A 24,796-nucleotide genomic window follows, 5' to 3' on the forward strand; every position below is an offset into this window, starting at 1 on the left:
TGGTGATTTCCTATAAAATTTTTGCAGAGTTGCGTTCTTTTCGAAAGAAATGTAAGTCACTTGGGAAAGCTCGAAGCTGCTCGGGTGTTTGGTTGATCCTATCGAAAGTTTGAAACTTGCAACTTTTTCATATAACATTTATTAGAAAAATATGATCTTACATCTGCACAGATGTGTCTTCTATTGTTGTGTTATCATCTTTCGATATTTATCAAACTCAAGAGTTTTCTTTAACATTATTTTCTTGTCTTGATAAATTTCATGGAATGTTACGCTTTCGATATAATCCAAAAGTACATCGAATAGACCTTAGAGAATTCATAGTAAGGTGGAAGGATGGTTAAAGGGAAGCCTCCTCAACTATGCAAGGTGTCTAAAACGTTTCTGATCATACACCTCCATCTTCATTCCTGTTATTCGAGCTTAGCGAATTTGACATTATCTAAATATTCGAAGTACTTACTCTACTGATTTGAGATGTAACTGTTGTTTTTTTTCTTTATTATTATTATTTTTTTCGTTAAGTAATAATATCCAAATGATTTTATATTGCTCTTTCGTACAAAGTTTATCATGAATTAATCAATAATTTATCTTGAAAAGTTAATTATTAATTGAACATAATATTAAACATTCATAATAATTAAATAAGATAATTGGAAATATGTATCTGAGATATGATTAATCAATAATTCATCTTGAAAATTATCTACATGTTCAAAATAATATTAATGTAGATTAATATTGAAGCAGAATAATTTTAGATAGATCTAAAATATAATTAATCAATGGTGAACCTTGGATATTATATATAGCATTAGTGTCTCTCTCTCTTTCTCTCTCTCTCTCTCTCTGAATCTCGGAAAATGTGGATTGATATATGAATCTCCGGACTAAAAGCATTGCTCGTACGTGCCTTTAGCAAGATTTGCGACGTACAAAAGGATTTAAGGAAAGAGAATTCATCCGTGGAAAAAGATTCTGAAACGTATTGTCAAAGTTACCACGTTATCGTTTTTAACTTGTTCTTTGTTTTTTTTCCTGCTTTTTCTTTTTTCCAACGAATAAACTTGAAGAATTGCTTCTTTTCCGTAAAAACTTTGGAAAACATAATTAACTGGCTAGCATAGTCGAAAGATATCGTCGTTCATTTATTTCTTAGTATTGACCTACTTTGAAATAATTTAAATTGTTTATAACACCTTGAAAATTACATGTCAATTTGTATTACGCAAAAAAGAAAGATCGATAATATTATATATATATATATATGTATGTATATAAATTAATATAAAATAATAAAATATACATATATTTAAAGTGTTCTACAAGTTACATTTGAAATACAAATGTCATATGAATAGATGCAACCCAGTCACTTTTTGAAATTATATTTCAATTTTTGTGGTAAAATAAAAGAAGAAAGAAGATGCATTACATATTTTTCCATATTTCTTCATATATGTATATATTTTGTATCTCTCTTCTTTTTTTTTTCTTTAGAGAACGAAGAATATAGGACGTATATATAGGACATACAGTCGTGAATTTTTGTTCGTACATATTCATCGATCGATTAAACAAAAATATGAGTTTCGTTTTTGAAAAACGGAGGATAGATACTGTTCGAAACGAGAGATGACACATCGTTCGGGTCTATTCGAGGTTTCTATTGTTAACAGACATTTCCCGTAGATGGAATCGTTATTCACCTTGTATGGTTGTACGATGCTATGCGTTCTCGAATTCGTTGCGTTTTCCAAATCGATTACTGCAGTACTTCTATAGACGTCAGCAACGGAATTTTAATCGTTTTCTCCTACGGCGAGATAGGCTATGCCATAGGCATTTTGATTAAAATTTGCATTGTACCAGTACGTTTGTATTACCTTTATCAATACTCTTTTTATTTTTTTTTATTTTTTATTTCTTTTTTATGGTATTATACCTTTAGGGTCTTTGTAAATGAACATTTCATTTTTAACTTATAATTGTTGCTTTTCGTTCTCAGTAACATATTCATTAATTCTTTATTTTATTTGGTATTGTATTGATGAAAAATTTATTCTATCGAAAAAGCATTACATGTAGTTTTAATATTAAATTTATATTATATAAATAATGCGTATATCTTCTATAGAAACTTTTAATTTTGACTTTTAATTTTTATATCAGGTGAAGTTTTCTTAGAAAGAAACTTGTTATATAAAATGTTTAAAAGTGAAATAGTTTAGTAAAATCTTAAGTGTTTTCACGTTTGTATTTCAACAGGTAGTCAATTTGATTATTCAGGACAAGGAAAGTCTGTAGAAAAGTAAAAAAGAAATTTTAAGGTAGTTGAAAATACTTTAAATGCAATATAAATCTTAAAGTGCTTTAAGAAAAATCGAAAATGTTCTTTCTTTAGCTTTTTATTTTTTTTACTATCTACTATTCAATCGTTTTCTTCGAGAAGCTCCATAAGAATATTTTCATCGTTTAAAAAAATTTCAATCCTAAATTGTAATCTCGTTTAGTGAAGCGAAAAACTCGAGTTGGGATGATCGGATGTAAAAGAAGATTCCGTATAATTCCAGCTTTTACTTGATCGAGAATTTTTTTTTTGACTTTTTTCTTTCCCATCCTATCTTGAACAATGATTGCCAAGTCCATCTTCTTCAAGCTCTTAACTTTATTCTACGATTGTGAGGACCTTCTTCGTTCGATTGGTTTCTTTTTTAGTTTTAGTATTAAATCGATATTTTATTAAATATTCTCTTTTCAATCGTAACTTTTTATTGATATCTCTTCGATTACAACTGTATCGTGAATTACTTGTATTAATTATTGCACCTAAAGATATGTTTCGTTTTATACATCGCCGATAATATTATTTACAAATGTCATCTATATCTGTAAGTTTTTTATCCTTCATAGTATGCAATTATGCTTTCCGAAACTGTATGACGTTGCATAATAAGAGGAATAAAAAGTTCTTTACTGATAGATGGCGCTTGCAAGCAACATTATCGACTTGTATGGAACATTGCTCTTATTCGAGCGTTTATTTATTTATTTTTTAATTAATAATAACAACAAATTAATATAATTATTAAATATAATTTTTAGACTTGTATTATAAATTATTTTCATTTATTGTTTCCTGGATTAGAAAATTTATATTATTTGTTATATTTATTTCTTTGATTTTTATAATTTTCAAACTATTCTCAGATTACTCTTGAAATAATTTCATTTCTTGAATGTCTTTAGAAATTTTGCATCAATGTATATTATTTCTCTGTTACTCTCGCTTATATTTGATGTTATGCAGGTATGTACGTGACATACCAGGGAGGTATCTTCCTCGTATTCATGGTTACATCCTCCCAAAATGTCATTTTACTAACAACAATAAGGTCATGCATATGTGAACATGATCCTTCGTAAATTAATATGTATGTATATATATAGCAATTGAAATTTCGATTAGATCTTCTTAATCATTATTTTTCTTTCTTGTCACTTTTTGATTTTGATCATCATTTCTCGAACATTACTTTTATTTCAAAGATAAAATGACTTGTTACTTAAGAGGATTTCAATAGAATAAATAAGTGTTTTTTCAAAAGTTAAAAAACTATAAAAAAGAATAAAACGAGTGCCAGCATCATTAATTACTTCATCAGATTTCTTTCTCATTTTTATCTGTCTTTTTTCTTTTTCTTTTTTTTTGCATCTTCTTTTAAATCAACGTTTTATTCTTGTAAGAAACTTGAGGAAGAAAGTTCAGACTTGTTCAACTGATTTACGCGATAGAATAATTAAACGTTACGTCGAATAATCTATTACGATGTTCTCCTGTAACGTAGGACTTGATTGTAACTTAATGAGCTCGATCGTTACTTGAGTCGATCAGTTTCTCTAGAATTCGATAAAAAGCTGGGATAAAATTTTTCGGATCTTTTCTGTCTTTAATAATATAATCGACAGACGACAATCTTAACGAGAGGAACGAAATGCATTTTCGATGAAGAAGGTTTTTTTATTTGTTTTTTGTTCTTCATCCTCAAAATTAAAAGGTTTCCATTAAGAAAAGAAAATTTCATGATTTAACAGTTCCAATGAATATAATAAATGAATGATAGTTTTATATATATATTTTTTTTATCGTCGGTGCTTTTATTATAGAGAGAGAAAGAAACAGAATGAAAAAAAGAAAAGAGAAAGAATAAAGAAGAAAATGCAAGTTAAGAGAACAAGTTGCTAGAAAAGATCGAATGGAAACGAAGAAAATTCTTTTCTCATACTCGGCAGAATTTCACATTGATCGCTTCTATCGGATTCCTTCCACGTATATAAGATAGGAAGATAATAATTCCTTCTCGCTGATAGTCCTTTTCCTTCCTTCCTTCTTCCTCACTTTCTCTTTCTCTCTCTCTCTCTCTCTCTCTCTCTCTCTCTCTCTCTCTCTCTCTCTGTCACTCAGTTCGAGGGTAGAATTATTATTTCATCAAATTAAAGGTTCAATATTTAGTCGAGAGAAAGGATCCTTGAATTATGCATGCCACCTCGAAGAATAATTTTGAGTGTCTTTGGCTTATGTGTTAGCCAACGTAATTTTCTTTTCAACCGAGGCAAAAATTGAACTGGCTTTTTTAAGCTTTTCATCTAACGTAAAAATGCTCGAGAAACGTTCTAAGTTTAGTTTCCGTTGTCTTTTCTCATTCGTTTCTCTTCTTGTTCCTTTTTAAATCTCTCACGAAATATCACGAAATCTTCTGTCTCTTTCTCATATTCGAAATAATAACCACTATACAGGAAACGTTGCAATAGTTTTTTGTTCTTTTATACAATCTAATTTTCCATTTTTAAAACTAGATTATCACCGTGAATGAATAATAGGAAAAACTTTGAATATAAACTTTGAAATATTGTTTTGACATTATGAAAATGATTAGGGAATGAATCATTAGCATATGATATTTAATGTCCAATTTATATTCTATGACTTGGACGTACACAAGTTTGAGTTTAGTTTGGTGAGAAGTTGAGAACAAAAATTTTTGTTACGAAATCGTGATCCGAATTTGTATTCTTACCTATCTTAGAAATATATCTAAGATATTTTTCCTAAGGGGGAAGGAGAAATCGATATTACCGTCTATTACCGTTCCTGGCTTGTAAGAAGTAGAAGTAGAAGTAGAAGTAGAAGTAGAAGTAGAAGAAGAAGAAGAAGAAGAAGAAGAAGAAGAAGAAGAAGAAGAAGAAGAGAAAGAAAAAGAAGAAGAAAAAAAAGAAGAAGAAGAAGAAGAAGAAGAAGAACCTTTCGAGTATATTCCTCCTAAAATGGAGCAAATACGAGAGCCATTGGTATAATACGGATAAATAGAGCTAGGAAGCTCGATTTCTCAGTCTGTTTCTTCCAAGTAAAGGACCACCCATTGGGATCGTAAAAGCTTTACCAGATGTTGCCTGATACTTCGATAACACCCACGCTGATAATAATTTCATTCGGATAATTTCCAGTTTCGATATGTTTCATCATTTCTCTCTTTCTCTTTCTCTTTCTCTTTCTTTCTATCTATCTATCTATTTATCTCTCTCTCTCTATCTCTCTCTATATCTTTCTAGCTAATTTTGTATATTTAGTTTTATCTATATCTATTTTTAAAATTATTATCTTCTCAATTTATTTTTCTTTTTCTTCCTGTTTTCTCTTTCTTCTTTTCATTCTTTTCCCGTTAACCTCTCCTTCCCAACCCTATCCCCTTCCTTCAATTCTAGTTATCTCTTTCGTGTTATCCGATTGATCCCTTCTGTTAACACGAATACAACCATATAGTTTGACGTAACTACCAACCTAACAAAACAAGACCAATTTTAGCACTTAAATTCCTTCGAAAGCGTGCAAACACATACAGAAAATGTATTTCCCATCGATGTTAGAAACGTTAGGTTAAAAAAGCACAAGGTTACTGCGTACGTAACAAAAATAGTGTAGACCTTGGCAAGAAATGAAGTATGCAAAATGTTACAAAACAAAAAAAAATAAGAAAAAGAAAAAAGAAAAGAAAGAATGGAAAAAAAAGAAAAAAAAAGAATGGAAAAAAAAGAAAAAAGATATTAATTATCGAACTTGACGTAGCGTAACGCACCGAGAGATTTATATTATACCATCGAAATTTTCTTGCTAACTCAGTAACGATTTGTCATACTCCTCGAATTTGTCATAGTCAGCGAATTTAAGCATACGCGCTTGCACACACACACACGCACGCAGACACACATAGAAAATCGTTATTCAAATAAAAAGAATATTACAAGGACTTACCGATCGATCGAGATAGCCATCAAAGTGAAGACACTCGCACAAATAGTGAGTACCGCGACGAACTGGCAAATCTTACAGTAAAGGGTACCAAATGGCCAATGACTGTTGAGCATGTAAATGTAATTAAATGTAACGTTCAACGTTGACACCATGGCATCCGCTATACTGAGATTGACCAAGAAGTAATTGGTTACTGTACGCATCCTCTTGTGCGCAAGGACAATCCATATGACTATTAGATTTCCACCGGTTGCAACGATGATCATACCGGCAAACAGCAAGCTCCATATCATTTGTCTCCACCATGGCAGTATGAATTGATTTTCTTTTTCAAGATCCGTCGAGTTTACGTCGTTCTCGTATATTGAGGTATCGAAGGTGTAATTGCCGAACCATAATAACGACGTATTCCAAGAATAATTATTTATAGAATTGAAAGAATTTTCCAAGGACTGCATCGTGAGCTTTTCTACTTCACTTCTTTATTTTCGTTTTTATTCTCTCCTTTCCTTCTTTCTTATTCTTTTTTCTCTTTTCTCTCTTTCTTCTCTTTTATCTTTCTTTTCTTTTTTCCGATGGATTCTTCTCGATGTACTTATATATTTTCGATGTCAACGATTTTCCTTGATCAATTTCATTTTGCGTTTCTTCTGTATTTTATCCGAATAGTTTGCATGATTTATTATCATCAAACAAATGATAGAAATTATTATTTGGGACGAACGTCCCTATCACTTATAGATCATTTATATAATAACGATCAATCGATTTTACGATGCCTCTTGTGATAATTATAACACAAGACATTATATTTTTATCAGTTTATTATTTATTACACAGTTCCAACGACGGATTCACTAATCGTCGCCATGATTTTAAATCGTGCAGATCGATGTAACGAAAATCTTTGGCTAACATCATGAATATCGAAAGAAAATAATAATTAATTATTATGGTCCTCTTATTGATCGAAATTCATTCATAGAATTCTCACTTCTTTAAAAAAGAAAAAAAATTTACAAGAATTCTCTTGATTTACTTTTAATGGGGCACACAAAAACATAAAAATCACATTTGCACTTTTGAATTCTTCTTTAATTTTTTTTTAAAAATGCAAATCTGTTTTCATTAGTTCCATGTCGATGATATTAAATACGATCTGGTGAGTTACTATATCGATCCTCTGATTATAAGCCAAAACAGGCCACCCTTTTTCTCTTTCTTCTTCACTTTTGTTTCATGCACGAGTACCCTTTAATAGCCAGCTGTTCTCGTCTCGATTCGTCGAGTTTGCTCCATCAGTATTGTTCCCATAGATTAATGTTACTTTTGGAAAGATGAACCTAATTGAATTATTCACTTTCACCTTTTCTTTTTTTACATTTTATCTTCGTTATTATCTTCAAAAGGATATTAAAAATTTTCTAAGGATTTTCTTTTTTAATGATCGATGTTCACGAAAACGAAGCTTTTTTCCTGCCTATACGAGATAGAACATCATCATAACTTTTGTATATTAACGTAATTTTTATTTGGAAAAATTTGCAACAAAAAAAAAAGAAAAAATATTTTAGAGGCTAAAAGATATCAAGAAGATTAATGACATTTATTCAACGAGAATGATCGATAACTATAATAATGTAATCGATCGAAGAAACCAAAGAATATTATTCTTCCTTTCGTCTTGGCTTACATCACAACGATAATTTTTTTTCTTGCCCGTAGAGCATAAACCAAATAGGGCGTTCTTAATGGATTCTTCTTTTTATATCATATCAACTTCCGATGGACTTTTATTTTTTCTTATTTGTATATAACTCAATATCGTCGTTGATGCAAAATTTTCTTCTATTGTTTGTTATTGGCAGATTTTTTCATTTTTGTCGTCCATCGAATAGAAGTTGATTAAATAGATTTAGAAAATCTTGTTCTTACTCGAAATTTTTAAATGTCTTTTTTTAAAATTTATCTTCGTATTCGTTCGTCTCTTTCTCTCTCTCTCTTTTTCTCATTCAATAAAATACACTTGTTTCTCTCGTGAAAAAGCTTTGTTTTAAGAAGAAAAACAGTAATGTCTCATGTGTCCTTAGAAATTCACGCGGAAGAAGAGGAGAAAAGTTTTCTCCTAGGAAGGTTTTACTAGAAGATTACATTAAGAAGGAAAGCTGGAAGGATTCGTAAATTGAACACAATCAGCTGACGATAAATGGTAGAGAGATATGGACGGATATTATGTCAGACGATCCGTTTGATAGGAATTCGAAAATGAACTTTAGTTTTGGAAGAATAAATTTTATAAAAAAAGAGAAAATGATATAATGTGTGTGTGTGTGTGTGTGTGTGTGTGAGAGAGAGAGAGAGAGAGAGAACTTTTTCCTCTTCGATGACGATATTAAGAACTTCAATGGTGAATACGATCCTTTTTCTTCCGTGAAGTCCTTCAAAGCATTTCGTCACGTTTGCAATTTTCCGGAGAGCTTCTACCACTTGACCTAAAACATAAATTATGAAGGTCTATTAGTAGTACCATTAGTGATACCTATCCATCACTTTTTCTGTTTCTTTTCTTTTTTTTTTTACGCTCTCTGCGCGATCATTGCTTATTTCTATACAATTCATTTTATTGTATCTGGAAAGAAGTTCAATAGAGTTGATAGACAGGATTCTTTTTTTTTATTTCTCTAATAAAGTTCTCTATTTTTTTTTCTTTTAACAATCAATTTCATTATTTTCATTTGAAGAAGAAAAATAAATATCGGTTAGTCAGAGATAGGATTTGTTAGTTTTCCGAGTGATCATTGTCTATTTGCGTAGACTTACAAAAGAATTTAAATAGTTCCTCCGTTATCACTTTCACGATTAATTTTCATTTTATTTAAAGGAGAAGTTCAATAACTGACTATTAGGATTTTTGAAGGTCTATTGTTATTCGCTATTTTTCATGATTAATTTCATTCCATTAAAGAAGTTAAATAAAGCTGGTAAGACTTTTTTGCGTCTTCTTTTTTCCTTTTTTTTTAATTTACTTGTTACTGTCTATTCTTTCAAGATTAATTTCATCGCATTTAATGAAGAGAATGCAAAAATTAGAATAGAGAACGAAACGTGTATAAATTCAACGATTACGTTGCACTGTGTCTCGTGAGGAATTCAATTATAAAACTGGATCATGGTACTCGATCGTTTCAATCGAGATAACTCACCGATTGGTCCTGTCATTTTTGACATGCCTTTATCTATATTTTTCTCTATTTGCTTTTTCCTTTTTTTTTTTGCTAAATGATCACACTCGTTGCTCCAATGAGTGATGAGTGAAATAGAATCGATTTTATTGGATTTATAGAAATGTGAAGATATGTTATAGAAAATTACTACTCGTAGAAAACGAAGTTGAAAATTAAGTTAAAGAGAGAAAATGTCGGATCTTATATAAAACTCTTCTTTATGTGCAGACACTTAAGTATACTTTCGAGTTAGGTACTATCTTCTTGAAACGTAATACAGATATATATCTAACAATAAGTATGTACTCGAACAATTGATCTTCTCTTACTTCTACACATATACGTGTTTTAATGCGAGAAACAGTGAAAGGGGTACTGAAGTATCTCTTAAGATCTTTCGTCGTCTCTAAATAATCAGAATAAAATATTTGCTCGATACTCATTGTATAACACGTTGAGAGCCAACGAAGGAAAAACGAATGTAAACATAGAATCCTTCTTTTTAATTGATATTGATCTTTAATTAGAATCGTTGAATTAATTGAGAAGAAAATTGGTTCTTTTTCTTCACATTTATTGATAGACATTAGTATGTCTCTTGTTATTTTTTATTTACTTTTTAGACTCTATTTTTTTTCTTATTTTTAGTTTCTCGTTTAATTTTCTAAGAAAATCTCAAAGAAGATTTTTGTTTATTTTTACTTTTTTCTCTTTATTTCCTTTCTTTTAAATTTATTTTTACTAAATCGCAGAAGATGTTTAAGGTGATCTTCTCTCCCCAATATAACGATATTTAATCAGATTTTCGATGATATATTCATTTTGGTATTTATCGGTTTAGCAGTAGCTTTGTTGGAATACAAGTATCGAAAACGTATTGGTTTTCAGTCACTGAATATAATACTAGTATCAAAATCAAATCGGTTTTAAATCCCTGAATGGGGGTGTTTATTACCAGATCTGGAGGTGTATCTATTTTTTTGGGTTGGAGTTTTACTGAAGAGGGGATTGTGGTTTAATAGAATAGGACCACGCCCTAAAAGTTAGCCCGACCCCCTTTAAAAATAGCTCCGTTCCCTCTCTAGTTAGCCCCCTCTCTAGTTAGCTCCCACTTTTTCAAAGTTAGCCTCTCCCTCGCTCTAGCTAGTCTTTGCCTACAAAATTAGTCCGGCTCCTTAAAAATTACATCGCTTCTCTCTAGTTAGTCTTCAACCCCTACAAAATTAGCCCCTGAGATACATTTCCTTTCTGAAGAATTACGAGTAACTGTTTTATCCTTTTATATTCTCGTTGCCGTGGACGTACGTGTTTGGATTTCGTAGAGAAAGTTTAAAAAGTCTCGTGGATATTACTCCTCGCGTGCGTTTCTCCTTTTCGAAACAAATACTACCATTGTTTCTTTCGACAAAAAAAGAATTAAAAAAGTTTTTATTCACTTTTCAAACCCAATAATTGAACGACTGAATGAATGAATTATTAAATCATGCGAAAAGAATGTTAAATCAATTATTTATTTTTTTCGCAATAAGTTTATGGATATTCTAAATCTATAGTAATGTAATAGAATCATGAAGTTCACAAATTTATTTTTAGAAATTAATAAAAACGAACAATCAATTAGAAGAAAAATATTTGTTTCTTGTTTGATCGTTATAACGAAAATATATTTGGTAAACTTTTTAAGATATTGTAAGTATAATATGATGATATTGACCAGAGTAATGATTATAGTCAGGCGTGTCGTCGAACGCATCGAGGGCACGTGAAACGTAACGTAACGTAGCGTTGCGGTGAGACGATGGCCGTTGAAAATAAAGCAATTAATGGTTGAATGTGTTTCTGCCATCTGAAAATAGCCGGTGATCGATGAGAGCGGTGGAGAGAGGAGAGGATTGTGGGAATCGTGTGGCACAGTGGTGCGGTGACCCTGTCTCTATACCACCCCTTTCTCTTTCCTCCAACTTCTCACGTCAGCCCTCCTGATAACAGTCCGACTATTTTCGGTGTATTCCCCTTGCTCATTCTATAATAGTTAACTTTTAACCTTTGATCTATCATTCTAATCTACATGTTTCGTATCAATCTATTTTTTTGTTTTTCTTTTCTTTCCTTCTTTTTTTTAGTTCCAATGAGCAATTAAATAAACGGTATATATATCGTGGCCGATCGAAAAAATATTCTTAGCTACTTTTAAAGAATCTATTTTTCATAAATTTTTAGGCTAATTTTATTTTGTTTCTTTTTTCTCAAGTTGTAAAATACTAAAAGAGCCTAGGAAATTTTGGCATTGCCCGTGCTTACTTTTGAATTGATAAATGTTAATTTGAGAAAATTTATGATTATTTTAAATATTAAATTTATAATTATTTCATTATTTCATAGAATTAAAGCGAAAGATATGTAAGATACAGAATTTAGAGAAAATAATATTGGGGAATGTTTTTACACTAGATTATATAATATCGGATTATATTAAAATATTATTAGACATTTTGGATGGATGAAAGAGCGTTCATTTGGTCGATTTTCGACTGAAGGTACGAGTAGAGGTAGCCTTGAGGCAAAACTGCGTCAAAAGGGCTTAGCGTCACGAGACTTAGATAAACTTTTTACTCGGTTGAACGTTTAAAGTGCCTTGAATACACAGACACACACCCTCGAGCTCTCTTTTTTGCTGTTAAAATTTTCATCTTCATCTTTCCTATTTTTCGTGAATAATAGTCGAAAAAATCAAGAATCTTGCTTTATTTTAATCTCGTTAGTATTTTTTGATCATTTATAAAATATAAAGATTAGTTTTATCGGACGATTAAAATAAATTTAAAAAAATATTGATAGGAATGAAGAAAAAATGAAATGAAAAAATGTAAATACTTCTTGTTTAAATTCTTGACCACATCATTTTCAACTGTCCGGCCTTCTCTTTTCGTAGGATTTTATTACTCAACGTACGTACTCTGTTTCGCCTCGGATTTCGCCTAAAAGGCTAACCGGAACTATGTTTCATTCTTGTCACCGCATTGTTCTCAGTCGAGATTTATTTGACACGTCCTACGTGTTCCTACTCTTCGAGTATACCAACTCACATAAATTGAAACAAGTTAGCTAGAATCATATTACCTTGTATGTTGGCTGAATGAAATTTTTTTCTGTTTCTTTTTCGAATTTTTTTTCTAATTACTTAAATTAAAAAATGTTGCATCAGATAGTCCACATTAAAGCTGATAACTTAAATCAATTAAGAAATACTTAGATCGATCCTGAAATGATTCATTGAAAAATTGAATAAAATCTTTTCACTTAAGATTTTCAAGCAATTTCATTCGATTTTATAAAATATTCAGGTAATGAATTCATATTCGAAGCTGGTTTTTGGATAAGTCAGATAAATAAATAGGTAGATAGATAGATAGATAGATAGATAGAGAGAGAGAGAGAGAGAGAGAGAGAAACGCAAGGAAATGGTATCTCCAAGTAGTACTGAGAATGCAATTCGGTACAAAGCAATCAGCCGGCCGGAAATATGGTTACTTCCTACTTGGTCTGAGGAAACCGGACGAACCTTGGATTTGGGCTATTCCTGACAGAATAGCAGCCGCAGGAGAACGTGTTACTACTTCACATTCGTGTTATTGTCAAGATATCGAATCGTTCAGAATCGAGCTTATATTTTCTCTCTCTTTTTCTGTTTTTTTTTCGTCTTTTTTCTTTCTATTTCATTTCTCTCTCTCTCTCTCTTTCTTTTTATGTTTTTATCGAAATAACGAAGAACATTCTTTGTCGTAAATGTCGAGGACATTTTTCTTCTTAAGTTGATCACTACACTGCACAGCATCAATCCTTTTTACTCTCTTCTTATCTTTTTTATTGTCTGCTTCTTCGCTCAACCAGAATCTCGACATTATTTTCAAGACTTTTTACAACGTACCACTACTTCTCTGTTCTTTCTTTTTCTTATTTTTTCTTTTTTCAGCACAGAGATCTTTGAATTTCTTTTGACTTGTTGCCTCTCGCCAATTTTTCTCTCATAAATTTAAACTTCGATAAAAATTCTACCCTTTCTCCCTATTTCATTCGTTCATACATTTATCGACAGATTCATGAAGATTTATCTTTATCTCATCGGAGGGTATTCTCGTATCGGAACAATCTATAAATCATTACTATAAATTTTTGGGATGCTTGATAATTAACTGCTCGAAAATGTTTTCCCATAGGTTAGATATATTTTCTAGAGATTTACACGATCATACTTATTTTTATGTTACGTATATGTGTCTCCTTGAAGGAACATAAAACAATGTATTCATCTTTTTGAGAGGTCAACGTTTATCGTAAGAAATCCCTTTACGAGCTATAGGAGAAACTTAGGTGAACGTGCTACAATATTATCTAGGAACATACCCAAGCATAAAATATGTCATCTTAGGAAGAAATGTGATAGTAACATCTCCTCAAGGATATATATATATATATATATATATATATATATACACACACACGCGCACACATACACACAAACATTACTCATAGAACCAAATGAGTATACAATTGATGTTCACTTCGAAACGTTTAAACGATCGACGCTGATGTTTCTTGCAAACTTGACACGCGAAGCCTTCTGACAATTTCATGTCGAACGTTCACAAACCGATTTCCCGTGTGTACCAACTCAACCAGCACTTTGAATATCTCAGGGTTGCTTGTCGTTGTCACTAACAGACAGTCGACGATAAAGGGGAAATGTTTATTGGAGAGATCGTTTGAGATGCAAGTCCCAAGGAAATTCAAGTTATTTTAAGTACGATATTAAGTTTTTAACAATCTATTATTGCGATTCCGATTAAAACGAAAACTTTTTGAATATATTAATATTATTAAAAACGATTAATATTTAGTTTATTATTTGGATTAGATCTACTTTTTTTCTTTTCCTTTTTCTTCATTTTACAACATTTATATTAATAGGAGAGTAATTGTTTATATAATTTAAATTTAATATTATTGATTAGATTTAAAGACGATAGACTGCAGCAGCAATATCAATAAATTCCCAACAATTGATCAAAACGTCAGAATTATTTTTAGTAATACTTCTTCGAATTTCAATGATTCTCATTGTTATCTCTTGGAAAAACTTTTTCCAGAATAGATTTCCACTAAGTAATCTCGCTAGGGACTTTTCGTTGACACTTTTCAAATTTATCAAATTCTCGCTTCTCAAACGATAGATGAGACATTCGTATCGACGTTTTTCTTTAGACATTTTCTTGTTTCCTTTTTGAGGCTAAAGCAAAGACGGAAAGGAGTACAACAATGGCGAACAAAGGAGGAGAAAGGTCGGGGGAAATGGAAAGAAAGGACAAAAGAGAGAAAATCCAGAGACTGTAATTTCCGAGAACGAAGCATGTTCCGCAACAAAGATCTTCCTTATGCAAACAGCCTTGTAGTATTGCACACCTGCAAATGCACCTTTTCTCTTTTGCAACTATTGAAATATTTCTTCCCGAATAATCGTATTTTACATTGCTTCAACGAACTCCTCATTTCAAATTCATCATACTGTTTAATACAACGAGTTATTCACACTTTGACGAAAATCTTTTATTTATTAGATTTTACATATCTCCAATCAAAATTATATATAATTGAGAATAATTATTATATCATTATAATATATTCTTAACTATATATGATTTAGTAATTGTTTTAAGAATAATTGAGCATGTACATTGATGTATGATAGAAGATGATGTAGGATATAAGAAAAAAGAAAAAAAAAAAGAAAAAATAATTGTCGTCTTTCTTTCACTCGTTTTAACAATTCATTCAATTTTAAAAAGAAAGAGAAATTGTGAGAAGGTATATAGGAAGAAAGAAAGAAAGGAAGGAAGGAAGGAAGGAAGGAAGGAAGGAAGAAAGGAAAAGGGAGATAACAATGTGTTCTCTGATGCTCGCCAACGAAAATGAGTTCCCTCGTTGATTTCCCTACGCTCTATAACTCGCTTCCACAACTTTGAAATATTTATCGGAAAGCTATGTTCTACTGATCTACTCGTGATAATATCGAGACCGTCGTCCTCCAAGTTACTAAGAGACGAGAAAGATAAGCCTTTTGAGCGAACTTAAGTATGTCTTCTACCCTTTTAGATTTCTCTTCATTTCTTATACCTCAACGATTTCACGCGAAGAGATGAAAATATTTTATATGTATATATATATATATATATATATATATATATACATATATGTATATATATAAAATTATAGTAAAAAATATGAAAAAGAAATAAATAAATGAATAAATAAATAAATAAATACAGTTTTATTTTGTTTAATATTCCCCCAGAGAGATTTTCACATCGAATTCAAATCGTTTTCGATTTGTCATAAACCATTTGTATAGATTCCATTTCAGGGACATTGTTTACGATAGAGAAAACGCATAATTCTAAGTTTAACATATAAATTGGAAAAGATGGATCGGTAGAGAGATAGATATATAGATAGATAGATAGATAGATCGATTGATCTGATCGATTGATATTCCTACCTGCGAACGTTTTCCATGTTGATTGAATAATCTAACGTGATCATCTTTATCCTGCGAACGTCGTGTTCCAAATAAAGGCGATATCGAAAATATATGGACGATGTTATGTCGTGTGTTAAATGCAATCGAACCTGTATTCACGATAATGCATCAAATCATCATTCCATAATAATATTCTTTTTTGTTCCTACATCGTATTTATTCAACAAATTATCGTGAATTTTCTATGAAAAAGAAAAAAGAGAAATTATGTAAATATAGAAAGAGATGAATAAGAATTATTTGCGATCAAATGTAAACTTAATTTTTATTCCGAATAATTATCAATATAAATAAAAGATTTTTTACAAATCTAAATCTTAAAAAATCTAAAGAAACAGTTATATTTGTCAAGTTTGTATGTAAATTAAGTAACTTATAATACAAAAATAGGAGAGAAGGAGACTGAGAGACAGAGAGAGAGAGAGAGAGAGAGAGAGAGAGAGAGGGAGGGACAGAGACAGATGCGATGGATGCAACACGCGCTAATAAGATTAACCTCGTGGTAATGGAGTACGCGAGGAGGTACCAGTCTCTTGCCAGAGAGGAGGCCTGATCGTGTTATCAAGACACCATCAATACTTCCCGAAGCAATCGAAGTACCAAAGCCTGAGAATATTTGCAAAAAAAAAAGAAAGAAAGAAGAAAAAAGGCCAAAGACGTCAGCTGTCCGTTTTCAGCTCCAGTGAGTAGTAGTAATAAGTTTTAAAAGCGTTCTTATTATTTTTTAAAAGCTAAACTTCTTCAACGAAAATTTCATTTACTTTTATGAGAGACACATTATCCTTTAACATATTTTTTTTTGTTTTCATATATTCTCTAGAGTATAATTCATGAAATATACACACATATACACAATGCAACACACACTAAGCGGGGCTTAACGTTAACGATAATTACACTTAATGTGTATAATAAATAATCACAAATGTCTGACTAAAATCGTGATACATTTCGAAAGCATTTTCTAAAGCTACATACATATATATTATTTATATACGTACTTATGTATATATATGTATGTAGGTATGTACGTATCTACTGGGTACCTACGTAGGATTTGTTTCGAGCAAACACTTTCGGGCTTGTTCATTCGAACGTGATGCTTAAACTGATGAGACTAGACCAACATTAGTAATTTACGGCGAAAGTATCCAAATCGTTTCCAGGAAAATTTATCTTCGTAAGAATAATGAAAATCGATCTATCAAGATATGGTCTGCGATCAATGATAAATTACGTTATTTGTCATATTAATGAAGTAACTTGTCAATGTCTTGGTCAGTGATACGTTACCAAGAATCGAATTATTACCAAGTTCTATTCAAAATGTTCTAACTTGTAATATTCGAATCTATTTAAATCATAAATTTTTAATCATTATTCAAGAAAACTTTTCAATGGATTATCCTTATTCGTTTTCGTCGTCGTTGTCATAAGATTGGAAAAAAAAAAGAAATGAGGAAGAATGCAGGATAATACTTAAAGAAGACATATTTCTTATTTCACCCCAATTATTATATGACCCAAGTTCGTAATATAAACGTAGAGGATACCTCGTTACGCTAAAAGTCTCGCTGTGTAGAATGAGAAGAGAGGTAGAATGGTTGCATTGTAGTTTCGTTCCAATTAAGTAAAAAAGAAAAAGAAAAAATAGAAGAAACAAGATAAAGAAAAAAAAAGAAGTCTCACGACTCCTTTCTGCGCTTTGATACTGTCTACCTACAAGGATTGTTAATTGCTTTTTTTTCTTTTTATCCTTTTATATCCTACAATTCGATTATTGTATGGCCTTTTCAAAAGGAATACGTTTGTTATTGATTAAATCTTTAAAAAAAGATTTCTTTTTTCGGAAAATAAAAAAAATCGAACATTTGTAAAATGTAACTTGTTCGAAACAAGTTTGCTAACGACAGGGTACATCTTTTCACGTAACGAAGTTACGTCATAGGTCTTTATTCCCTTCGTCAGTAACAGCAGTTTGGACGGATGAAATGTGTATAGGTTTAACAAGTGGAAACATGATACTTATCGAAGGGGATAGACTTTTTAGGTATAGAAGAAACTGTATCTTGATGGTATTTTCTTGTAAGTATGGATGCTTATATCTTTTTTCTTTCTTTTCTTTTTTTTTGGGAAGGATCGATCAGACAAAGTGATCGAAAAAGTAGAAAAAAGTTTCGGTATAGAATTCCCTTGTTTCTTCTTCTTTTCTTTTTCTTATTTCTATTTTTTCTGAAGATTCGAAAATTAAGTAGAAAGTAATATTGAAAATAAATTTTTGTTGCTCTTCGTTAAAGAATCTTATCATAATCCCTTTTTATCAAATTTATATCTTTATAAAAAAAAGTTTAGTATGATAAAATATACGTATATATAATATAAAGATTATTTCTCTCTCTTTCTCTCTTTCTCGTTAATCGGATTACTAATATTAAAATTACTGAAATATCACTAGATTATAATACTGTTAACTTTATATTTCTACGAAAAAATGGGATATTTATAAAGTGCTTAACTTTGAAAATATTAGAAATAATACATAGCGACCGTGGAATAAGTTTTAAGATAAATTTACACGCATATCTTGGCGGCAGCCTATGTATCCATATTCGCTCGACTGGATCTCGCCCGTCCTTTTTATCTTGTTCCCTCGAACGCGTTTATCTCGTCGTTCCACGTGGATATACATACGAAAAGCAAGCATTACATCACGCGATCTCTTTTTACTTGTAAGACTTGGAGTATAGTCGACGTTCGACATGGCAGCTCGTGCGAATCAAAAGGGATCTCGTTTCTCGAAACGCTTCGTTGAATGAAAACGGTCAGGAACGGAAAGGATTCCAACAGAAATGTGTGCGTGAGTCTATATCTATGTGTTCGCATATATATATATACACACATATAGATCGTTTCTTGTACTTCCTTCGTTCGAACGAGCACTCACGTTTTCTTTCGTACATTGCTAAAAGCAACTTCGACAGAAAAGCTTTACTGCTTTTTCTTTTCCTATTTTTTTTTTTTTTAAAGATTTAGAGAGAGTGAGAGAGAGAGAGAGAGAGAGAGAGAAGAAGATAAAAGTCACGACATTATTCTTAGCTCGTCAAATATGAAAGATCAGGTTAATCGAAAATTGAAGAGAAAACGAAGATTTCTCCGTGGTAATTCATCAACGTAAACTTACAGCTCCGATGGCACAAAAACGTTAAGGTAGAAGTTTACGTTAACGAAGAACGCGATGAAGAAGGAGAAAGTGATGAAAACTTTTAATTACGTTAGACAGAGTGAGAGATTCTTCTTCCTCTCTCTTCTTTTTTCTTCTCTTTTTTTTTTCTTTTTTTTCTCACCCCAAGTCTTTCCAGGATATAATGAGAAATGTTTGATGTTTGTAAGACTGAAATTAAGAGTAACCGGAATTGGTAGTAAAAATGAAGGAAGGGGATCCCATTGTAAAGAAGACAATATAGCACAAGTACTTGTCAGGAAAGTAAAAGTGAAGAGAGAGAGAGAGAGAGAGAATCAACAAATTCTATTAATATTAATATCTATCTTCTTTGGCGAAATCGTGAAACTTTTTTAGATCATTTCTTTAATATTTAAATTTCATAATGACTAACGATAAAACTAAGGAGAATAATGAACAAAAAAATCATTTACCTTGTTAGCCATTTACTGAACATAACAGGTTGCCGTTGGTTCTAGTAATTAAGGTAGTATCGGCAACTCCTCTCCATACATTAATGAAATTAATAATCCATTATACGAGGATTCCTTTATATTGTTAGGCAAAAGCTAACAAGCATGTTGAGAGAATAAGAGAGAGAGAGAGAGAGAGAGAGAGGAGAGAGAAAGGAAGAGAGAGACAGAGGAGAGAAGGGAGAGACAGACAGACAGAATAGATACATATATATATATAGATAGATAGATAGATAGATAGATAGATAGATAGATAGATAGATAGATAGATAGACAGACAGACAGACAGACAGACAGACTATGGGAAGATGTATTTGTCCATAAAACAATGTCCACACGAGCAGCCATTTTCGATGGATGGATGGCTATAGAAGTCTGTGTAAACGTATCTCCATTACAACACTTGCGTCTATTACGACACATACACAAGTATGATGGATATATACACACGTACATACATATACAACAATGAATTCTAATCGAGCTACTCAGCCTATTAATGATTTAACGCTATTAGACCCACCACAGAGTGGAGTAATCCATCAGTCTGATCAAAGCTTGAGCCACATCACTTAGAAAATAATTTCAACAATATTACGTGCTAAATAGTTTCCGATCATTTTCTCTAATCAGACCAAAACCGAAAATGACAATATATACACACATGTGTATGTGTGTGCGTGTGTGTGTGTGTATATATATATATATATATATATATATATATATATATATAAAGAGAGAGAGAGAGAGAGAGAGAGAGAGAGAAATAAAGAGTTCTTAACTCCTTTTTTCTTTCCAACTTGGTATTTATATCAAACGGTTACTATTAATAGTAAGTTGATCGAAATCAATAAAGTGCGTAACAACTATTGACGCGTCTCTCTCTCTCTCTCTCTCTCTCTCCCTCTCTTTCCTTTCTCTCTTTTTGTCTCTATCTATCTATTTTCCAAGCCTGTCATCTAACTCTCTTCGGTTTCTCATTTGCATCGAAACGCAATTAGACCGAAAATTCATTCGCCTCACCTTTTGTTTGCAGGAAGCACATCGTTTAACCTTCGAGTTGAATATATTTCAGATATTCTAGACGAAGGGGGAAAATAGAGAAAGAGAAAGTATGAAAGGAAGGAGTATCTGTGTAAAAGATGATCTCGATATTGCGTTGTTGTCTTTCCTCGAGCAAATTGGAAAAGTGAGAGAGATAGCAATATATTTCTTTATATATATGTGCACACACACCCACATACATTTGTATATATATTTTCACACACATACACACATTTTATAGTAAGGAAGAGATAAAGATATATATAGAGAGAGGGGGAGAGAGAGAGAGAGAAGTATAGATTTCTTGGGAATCGACATCTGGACACATCAAAGGTAACTTTCTCCTCTCTTCTCTTTTCTATTCTCACGAGATATCTACAGTAAGCTTATATACCACGTGGGCAATTTCAGAGGTGATGGGCTTGACGAGCCACCGCATACAATCTGAGTAATACCAATCTATTCACCGAGATGGAAATTGCAACTCGAATGTGTTTTACCTATTTACCACAACAACAAGAGGACGTTGATGAATCAAGGAACGAAGTTAACTTTACAAAATTCTCATGTCTTTGATATATTTCTTATTTTTTTTCCTTTTTGTTGTGGTTGTTGTTGTTTTTTGAAATTAGATTCTTAGTTGCTTCTTATGAAATTATTTTTAGTGTTTTCAATTTCATGCTTACTGATTGGACATGGTTATCATCATCAAAGGCACGTGATATCTACTTCAACTTTATGAAACTAACTTTACTCAACTGTCGTTTATCTAAATTGAAAAGTAAGTAACTTCGTTATAATAGACACGCACGCATTTTACTCGTACATTATATATCTCGAAATAACATGGCCAAAGATTTTAATCATTGTATCCTCCTGAATTTATTCACTACGTTATAAACGTTTGGCCTTTACTATACGTATAGATATTATATTCTGATTAAACTACTTAGAAATAATCTTCTCGTTTGTCTTCTCGTTCGATATTAAATTGTGTTAATTTCGATATGCCCTTATAAAAGGGAATTTATAATTCTACGCAAGAAATTACTATTATTTGTTTAATAATAAAAATATATTCCTGAAACGAATACTATGATACAGATGTCCACAATTGGGTCGAAAGCCATCAGATACATACAATATGTCTCCACGTTTCGGTATTATAATATTCATAAAATGATTTTCGAATATGCAGATAAATATAATTTGACATGAGATAGAAATACGATAAATTTCATTAAATCGAAAATTGAATGATAATAATAATTGAAATGATGAGCTTTGTCGTGATACTTTAATGTTATTATGAATAAGCTTTGAATTTTAAAAAAGATTTGGAAGAAAAAAAATATATAAAATAATATAATAGTAACGATTTTTACATTCCAAATACGAATTGACAATTATCAGTGAATCGATTTTGTAGCTTTCTACGATAATTAAACGTGCTTTTCACGAACGTTCTGTATCTCTATTTCTATCTCTCTCTCTCTCCCTATTTCTGTCTCTCTCTCCCCCACTTTCTCATTTATGTGTTTCTACGTACTTATATACTCTGAACACGTACAAACCTAGGATGGCGTTGATACGTGTTATTAGCCAGACTGTAGACAATTATATCGACTATCTCGTTTTGCTTTTTTTCGTTTTCTACATTAAACGATTCTTGTATTTTATATTAGATCTAAATTCTGGATTAAACGATCTCTCCTTTTCTCTTTCTCTCTCTCTCTCTTTATATATATATATATATATATATATATATATATATATATACATATGTATGTATGTATGTATGTTTGACATAGATTTTTGATCGAACTATCCTAACTTTAACTCGTGATTAATTACTCTTCCCCGTTCTCGCAAAGTTTAATTGCTTATCGCTTACTTGTAACTACGTCTTACGAGCAACTGATTTAATCTATATCGAAGTAAGAAAGTATCTTAACGTTGTTTCAGATTTTACTCCTTGTCGCGAGATATTTTGTTGAACAGAAAATAGATAGATAGAACATTGATCTAATACTGATTAATCCGTAAATGATTTCGTTCGATTATTCGAGTACCAAACTTTTACAACTATCAAATAGTTATTACTTTTCATTCGTGCCATTTGTAATTCATATTTTAACACTTCCCAAGCATTTTAATTAACGTGGATAGGATGATTATTAAATACGTGTTTATTAAAGTTTCGGACGTATTTTGATCATTTCTCTCTCTTTCTCTATCTCTTTCTCTCTCTCTTTCTTTCTCTTTTTTATCTCCATATCTTTCTTTCTCCCATTTTCTATTTAAGTACTAATTGCGTTACGTCGAACGTTATAAATGAAACGTCATAAAAATCTTGACAAGTTACGAGTTAGACACAGAACGTTCATTCTCGTGAATACTCAACGGGAAATATAAAATGATATTGAATTTGTTAGTCAATGAGCTTTCCGATAGAGAACTATACATTTGTAAAAATTAATAATATTTAGTTTAATTAATAAAATTATACGTAGGAGTTATGATATTAATAATAATTGATAAATGTTTCTTAGTAATAAATTAGTATATATATATGCATATAAATATATATGCATATGCATATAAACGATGTTAAAGATGATAAATTAATTGTTCGAGTTAACCTGTCCCTGGTATCACTTTCATGTCATAAGTCTCTCTTGTAATTCTAAGGTTGTCCTACTGACCGCAATATGCCATACTGAGAACATCAAACTCTGACTCATAAGCCAATACACGGACATCCTTTCTTACTAGCAAAAGAATCATAAGGGGTGTGCCATACCTGCTGATACAGACGTCAATGTTTCATGAGCTTCAAGCTTTTACGATAACCATAAAAATTCCTACAATTCGTATTCATTTCGTAATAAGCTCGAAATCATTTCTGTAACTCCGCTTTGATTTTATTTATTTATTTTAAATGTGCATATGCGTGTACCTGTGTTTTTTTTCTTTTTTATTTATTTGGGTTATACGAAATTTGAATAAATAAATTGGCAAATAAAAATATTCAGGCATGAAACTTTATAGAGAAATCTTCTATTCAAGATTCTTCTCAAGATTAATTAGTTCAGCAAAATTCGATTCGTTAGCTGGGAGAAGCTAACGAGAAGCTGGGAATGAGGAAGTTTTGAAAAAAGTCATTCACGTTCGAATAAATCCAAGTATTTTACTAAAATGTTTTTGTGAAAAAGAGAGAAAGAGAGATAGAGAGGGAAAGAGATTGAGAAAGAGAGAGAGAGAAAGAGAGAGAGAGAGAGAGAGAGAGAGAGAGAGAGAGAGGGAGAGAGAGATATGAATGATGGAATTTTCTCGAGAAATTACATTCTACAAGAGCATAAATTTTTCCAACGATGCAATTCGGTGAACTTTCGATGTCTCAACGAGATTCCACGAATTTCTCACTAGGTTCTCACGAGTTAAAGGAATTTCAAAAATCTTTTCATCGTGTCTGCGGACATATTATTGATGTTCCATCACTTTTCTGGGTAACTTTTCTTACTTTCTTTTATATATATATATATATTTAGTATTTGAAAAACAATAAATTTTTATAGAATGAAAAGAATGGAATTTGATTAATTCTCTTAAACCAAATTATTTTTGATTAGCATATAAACGAACTTTCCGAGATACAAAATTGTTTATTAATATACCCTAAGAACTTTGTGATCTCTTCATTCCATTTAATTGAAGTGTTCTAAAACATGTTCCTGGATATTTAGTTAACAGTGTTGAGAAAAGTACATGGAATTCGTTATCACAAATTTAACAGTTTTCTTAATTCTGTTTTTTTCATTTTTTTTGTGCTAAACACACTATGTCATCTAGAAAGATTAGAATTCTTTTTCTGTTATATTATCAATTTGACTCTTTACTAATAATAATAATTATTTCTTTTTGTAT

At 31.1% G+C, this 24,796-nt stretch overlaps 1 protein-coding gene across 2 annotated transcripts in view; it reads right to left on the reverse strand.

The window, feature by feature from the left end:
- Window positions 1–8,641, reverse strand: part of LOC122633914 (tachykinin-like peptides receptor 99D) — a 27,478-nt gene extending 18,837 nt beyond the window's left edge. For both annotated transcript variants that reach the window (XM_043822388.1, XM_043822387.1), the window contains exon 1: window positions 6,314–8,641. In XM_043822388.1, coding sequence (XP_043678323.1) covers window positions 6,314–6,771 — 458 coding nt within the window. In that variant the 5' untranslated portion in view covers window positions 6,772–8,641. The remainder of the gene's footprint in view (window positions 1–6,313) is intronic.
- Between the last annotated feature and the right edge of the window lie 16,155 nt (window positions 8,642–24,796).

The sequence above is a fragment of the Vespula pensylvanica genome, chromosome 13 (assembly GCF_014466175.1).
Source record: "Vespula pensylvanica isolate Volc-1 chromosome 13, ASM1446617v1, whole genome shotgun sequence".
NCBI classification, from domain to species: domain Eukaryota; kingdom Metazoa; phylum Arthropoda; class Insecta; order Hymenoptera; family Vespidae; genus Vespula; species Vespula pensylvanica.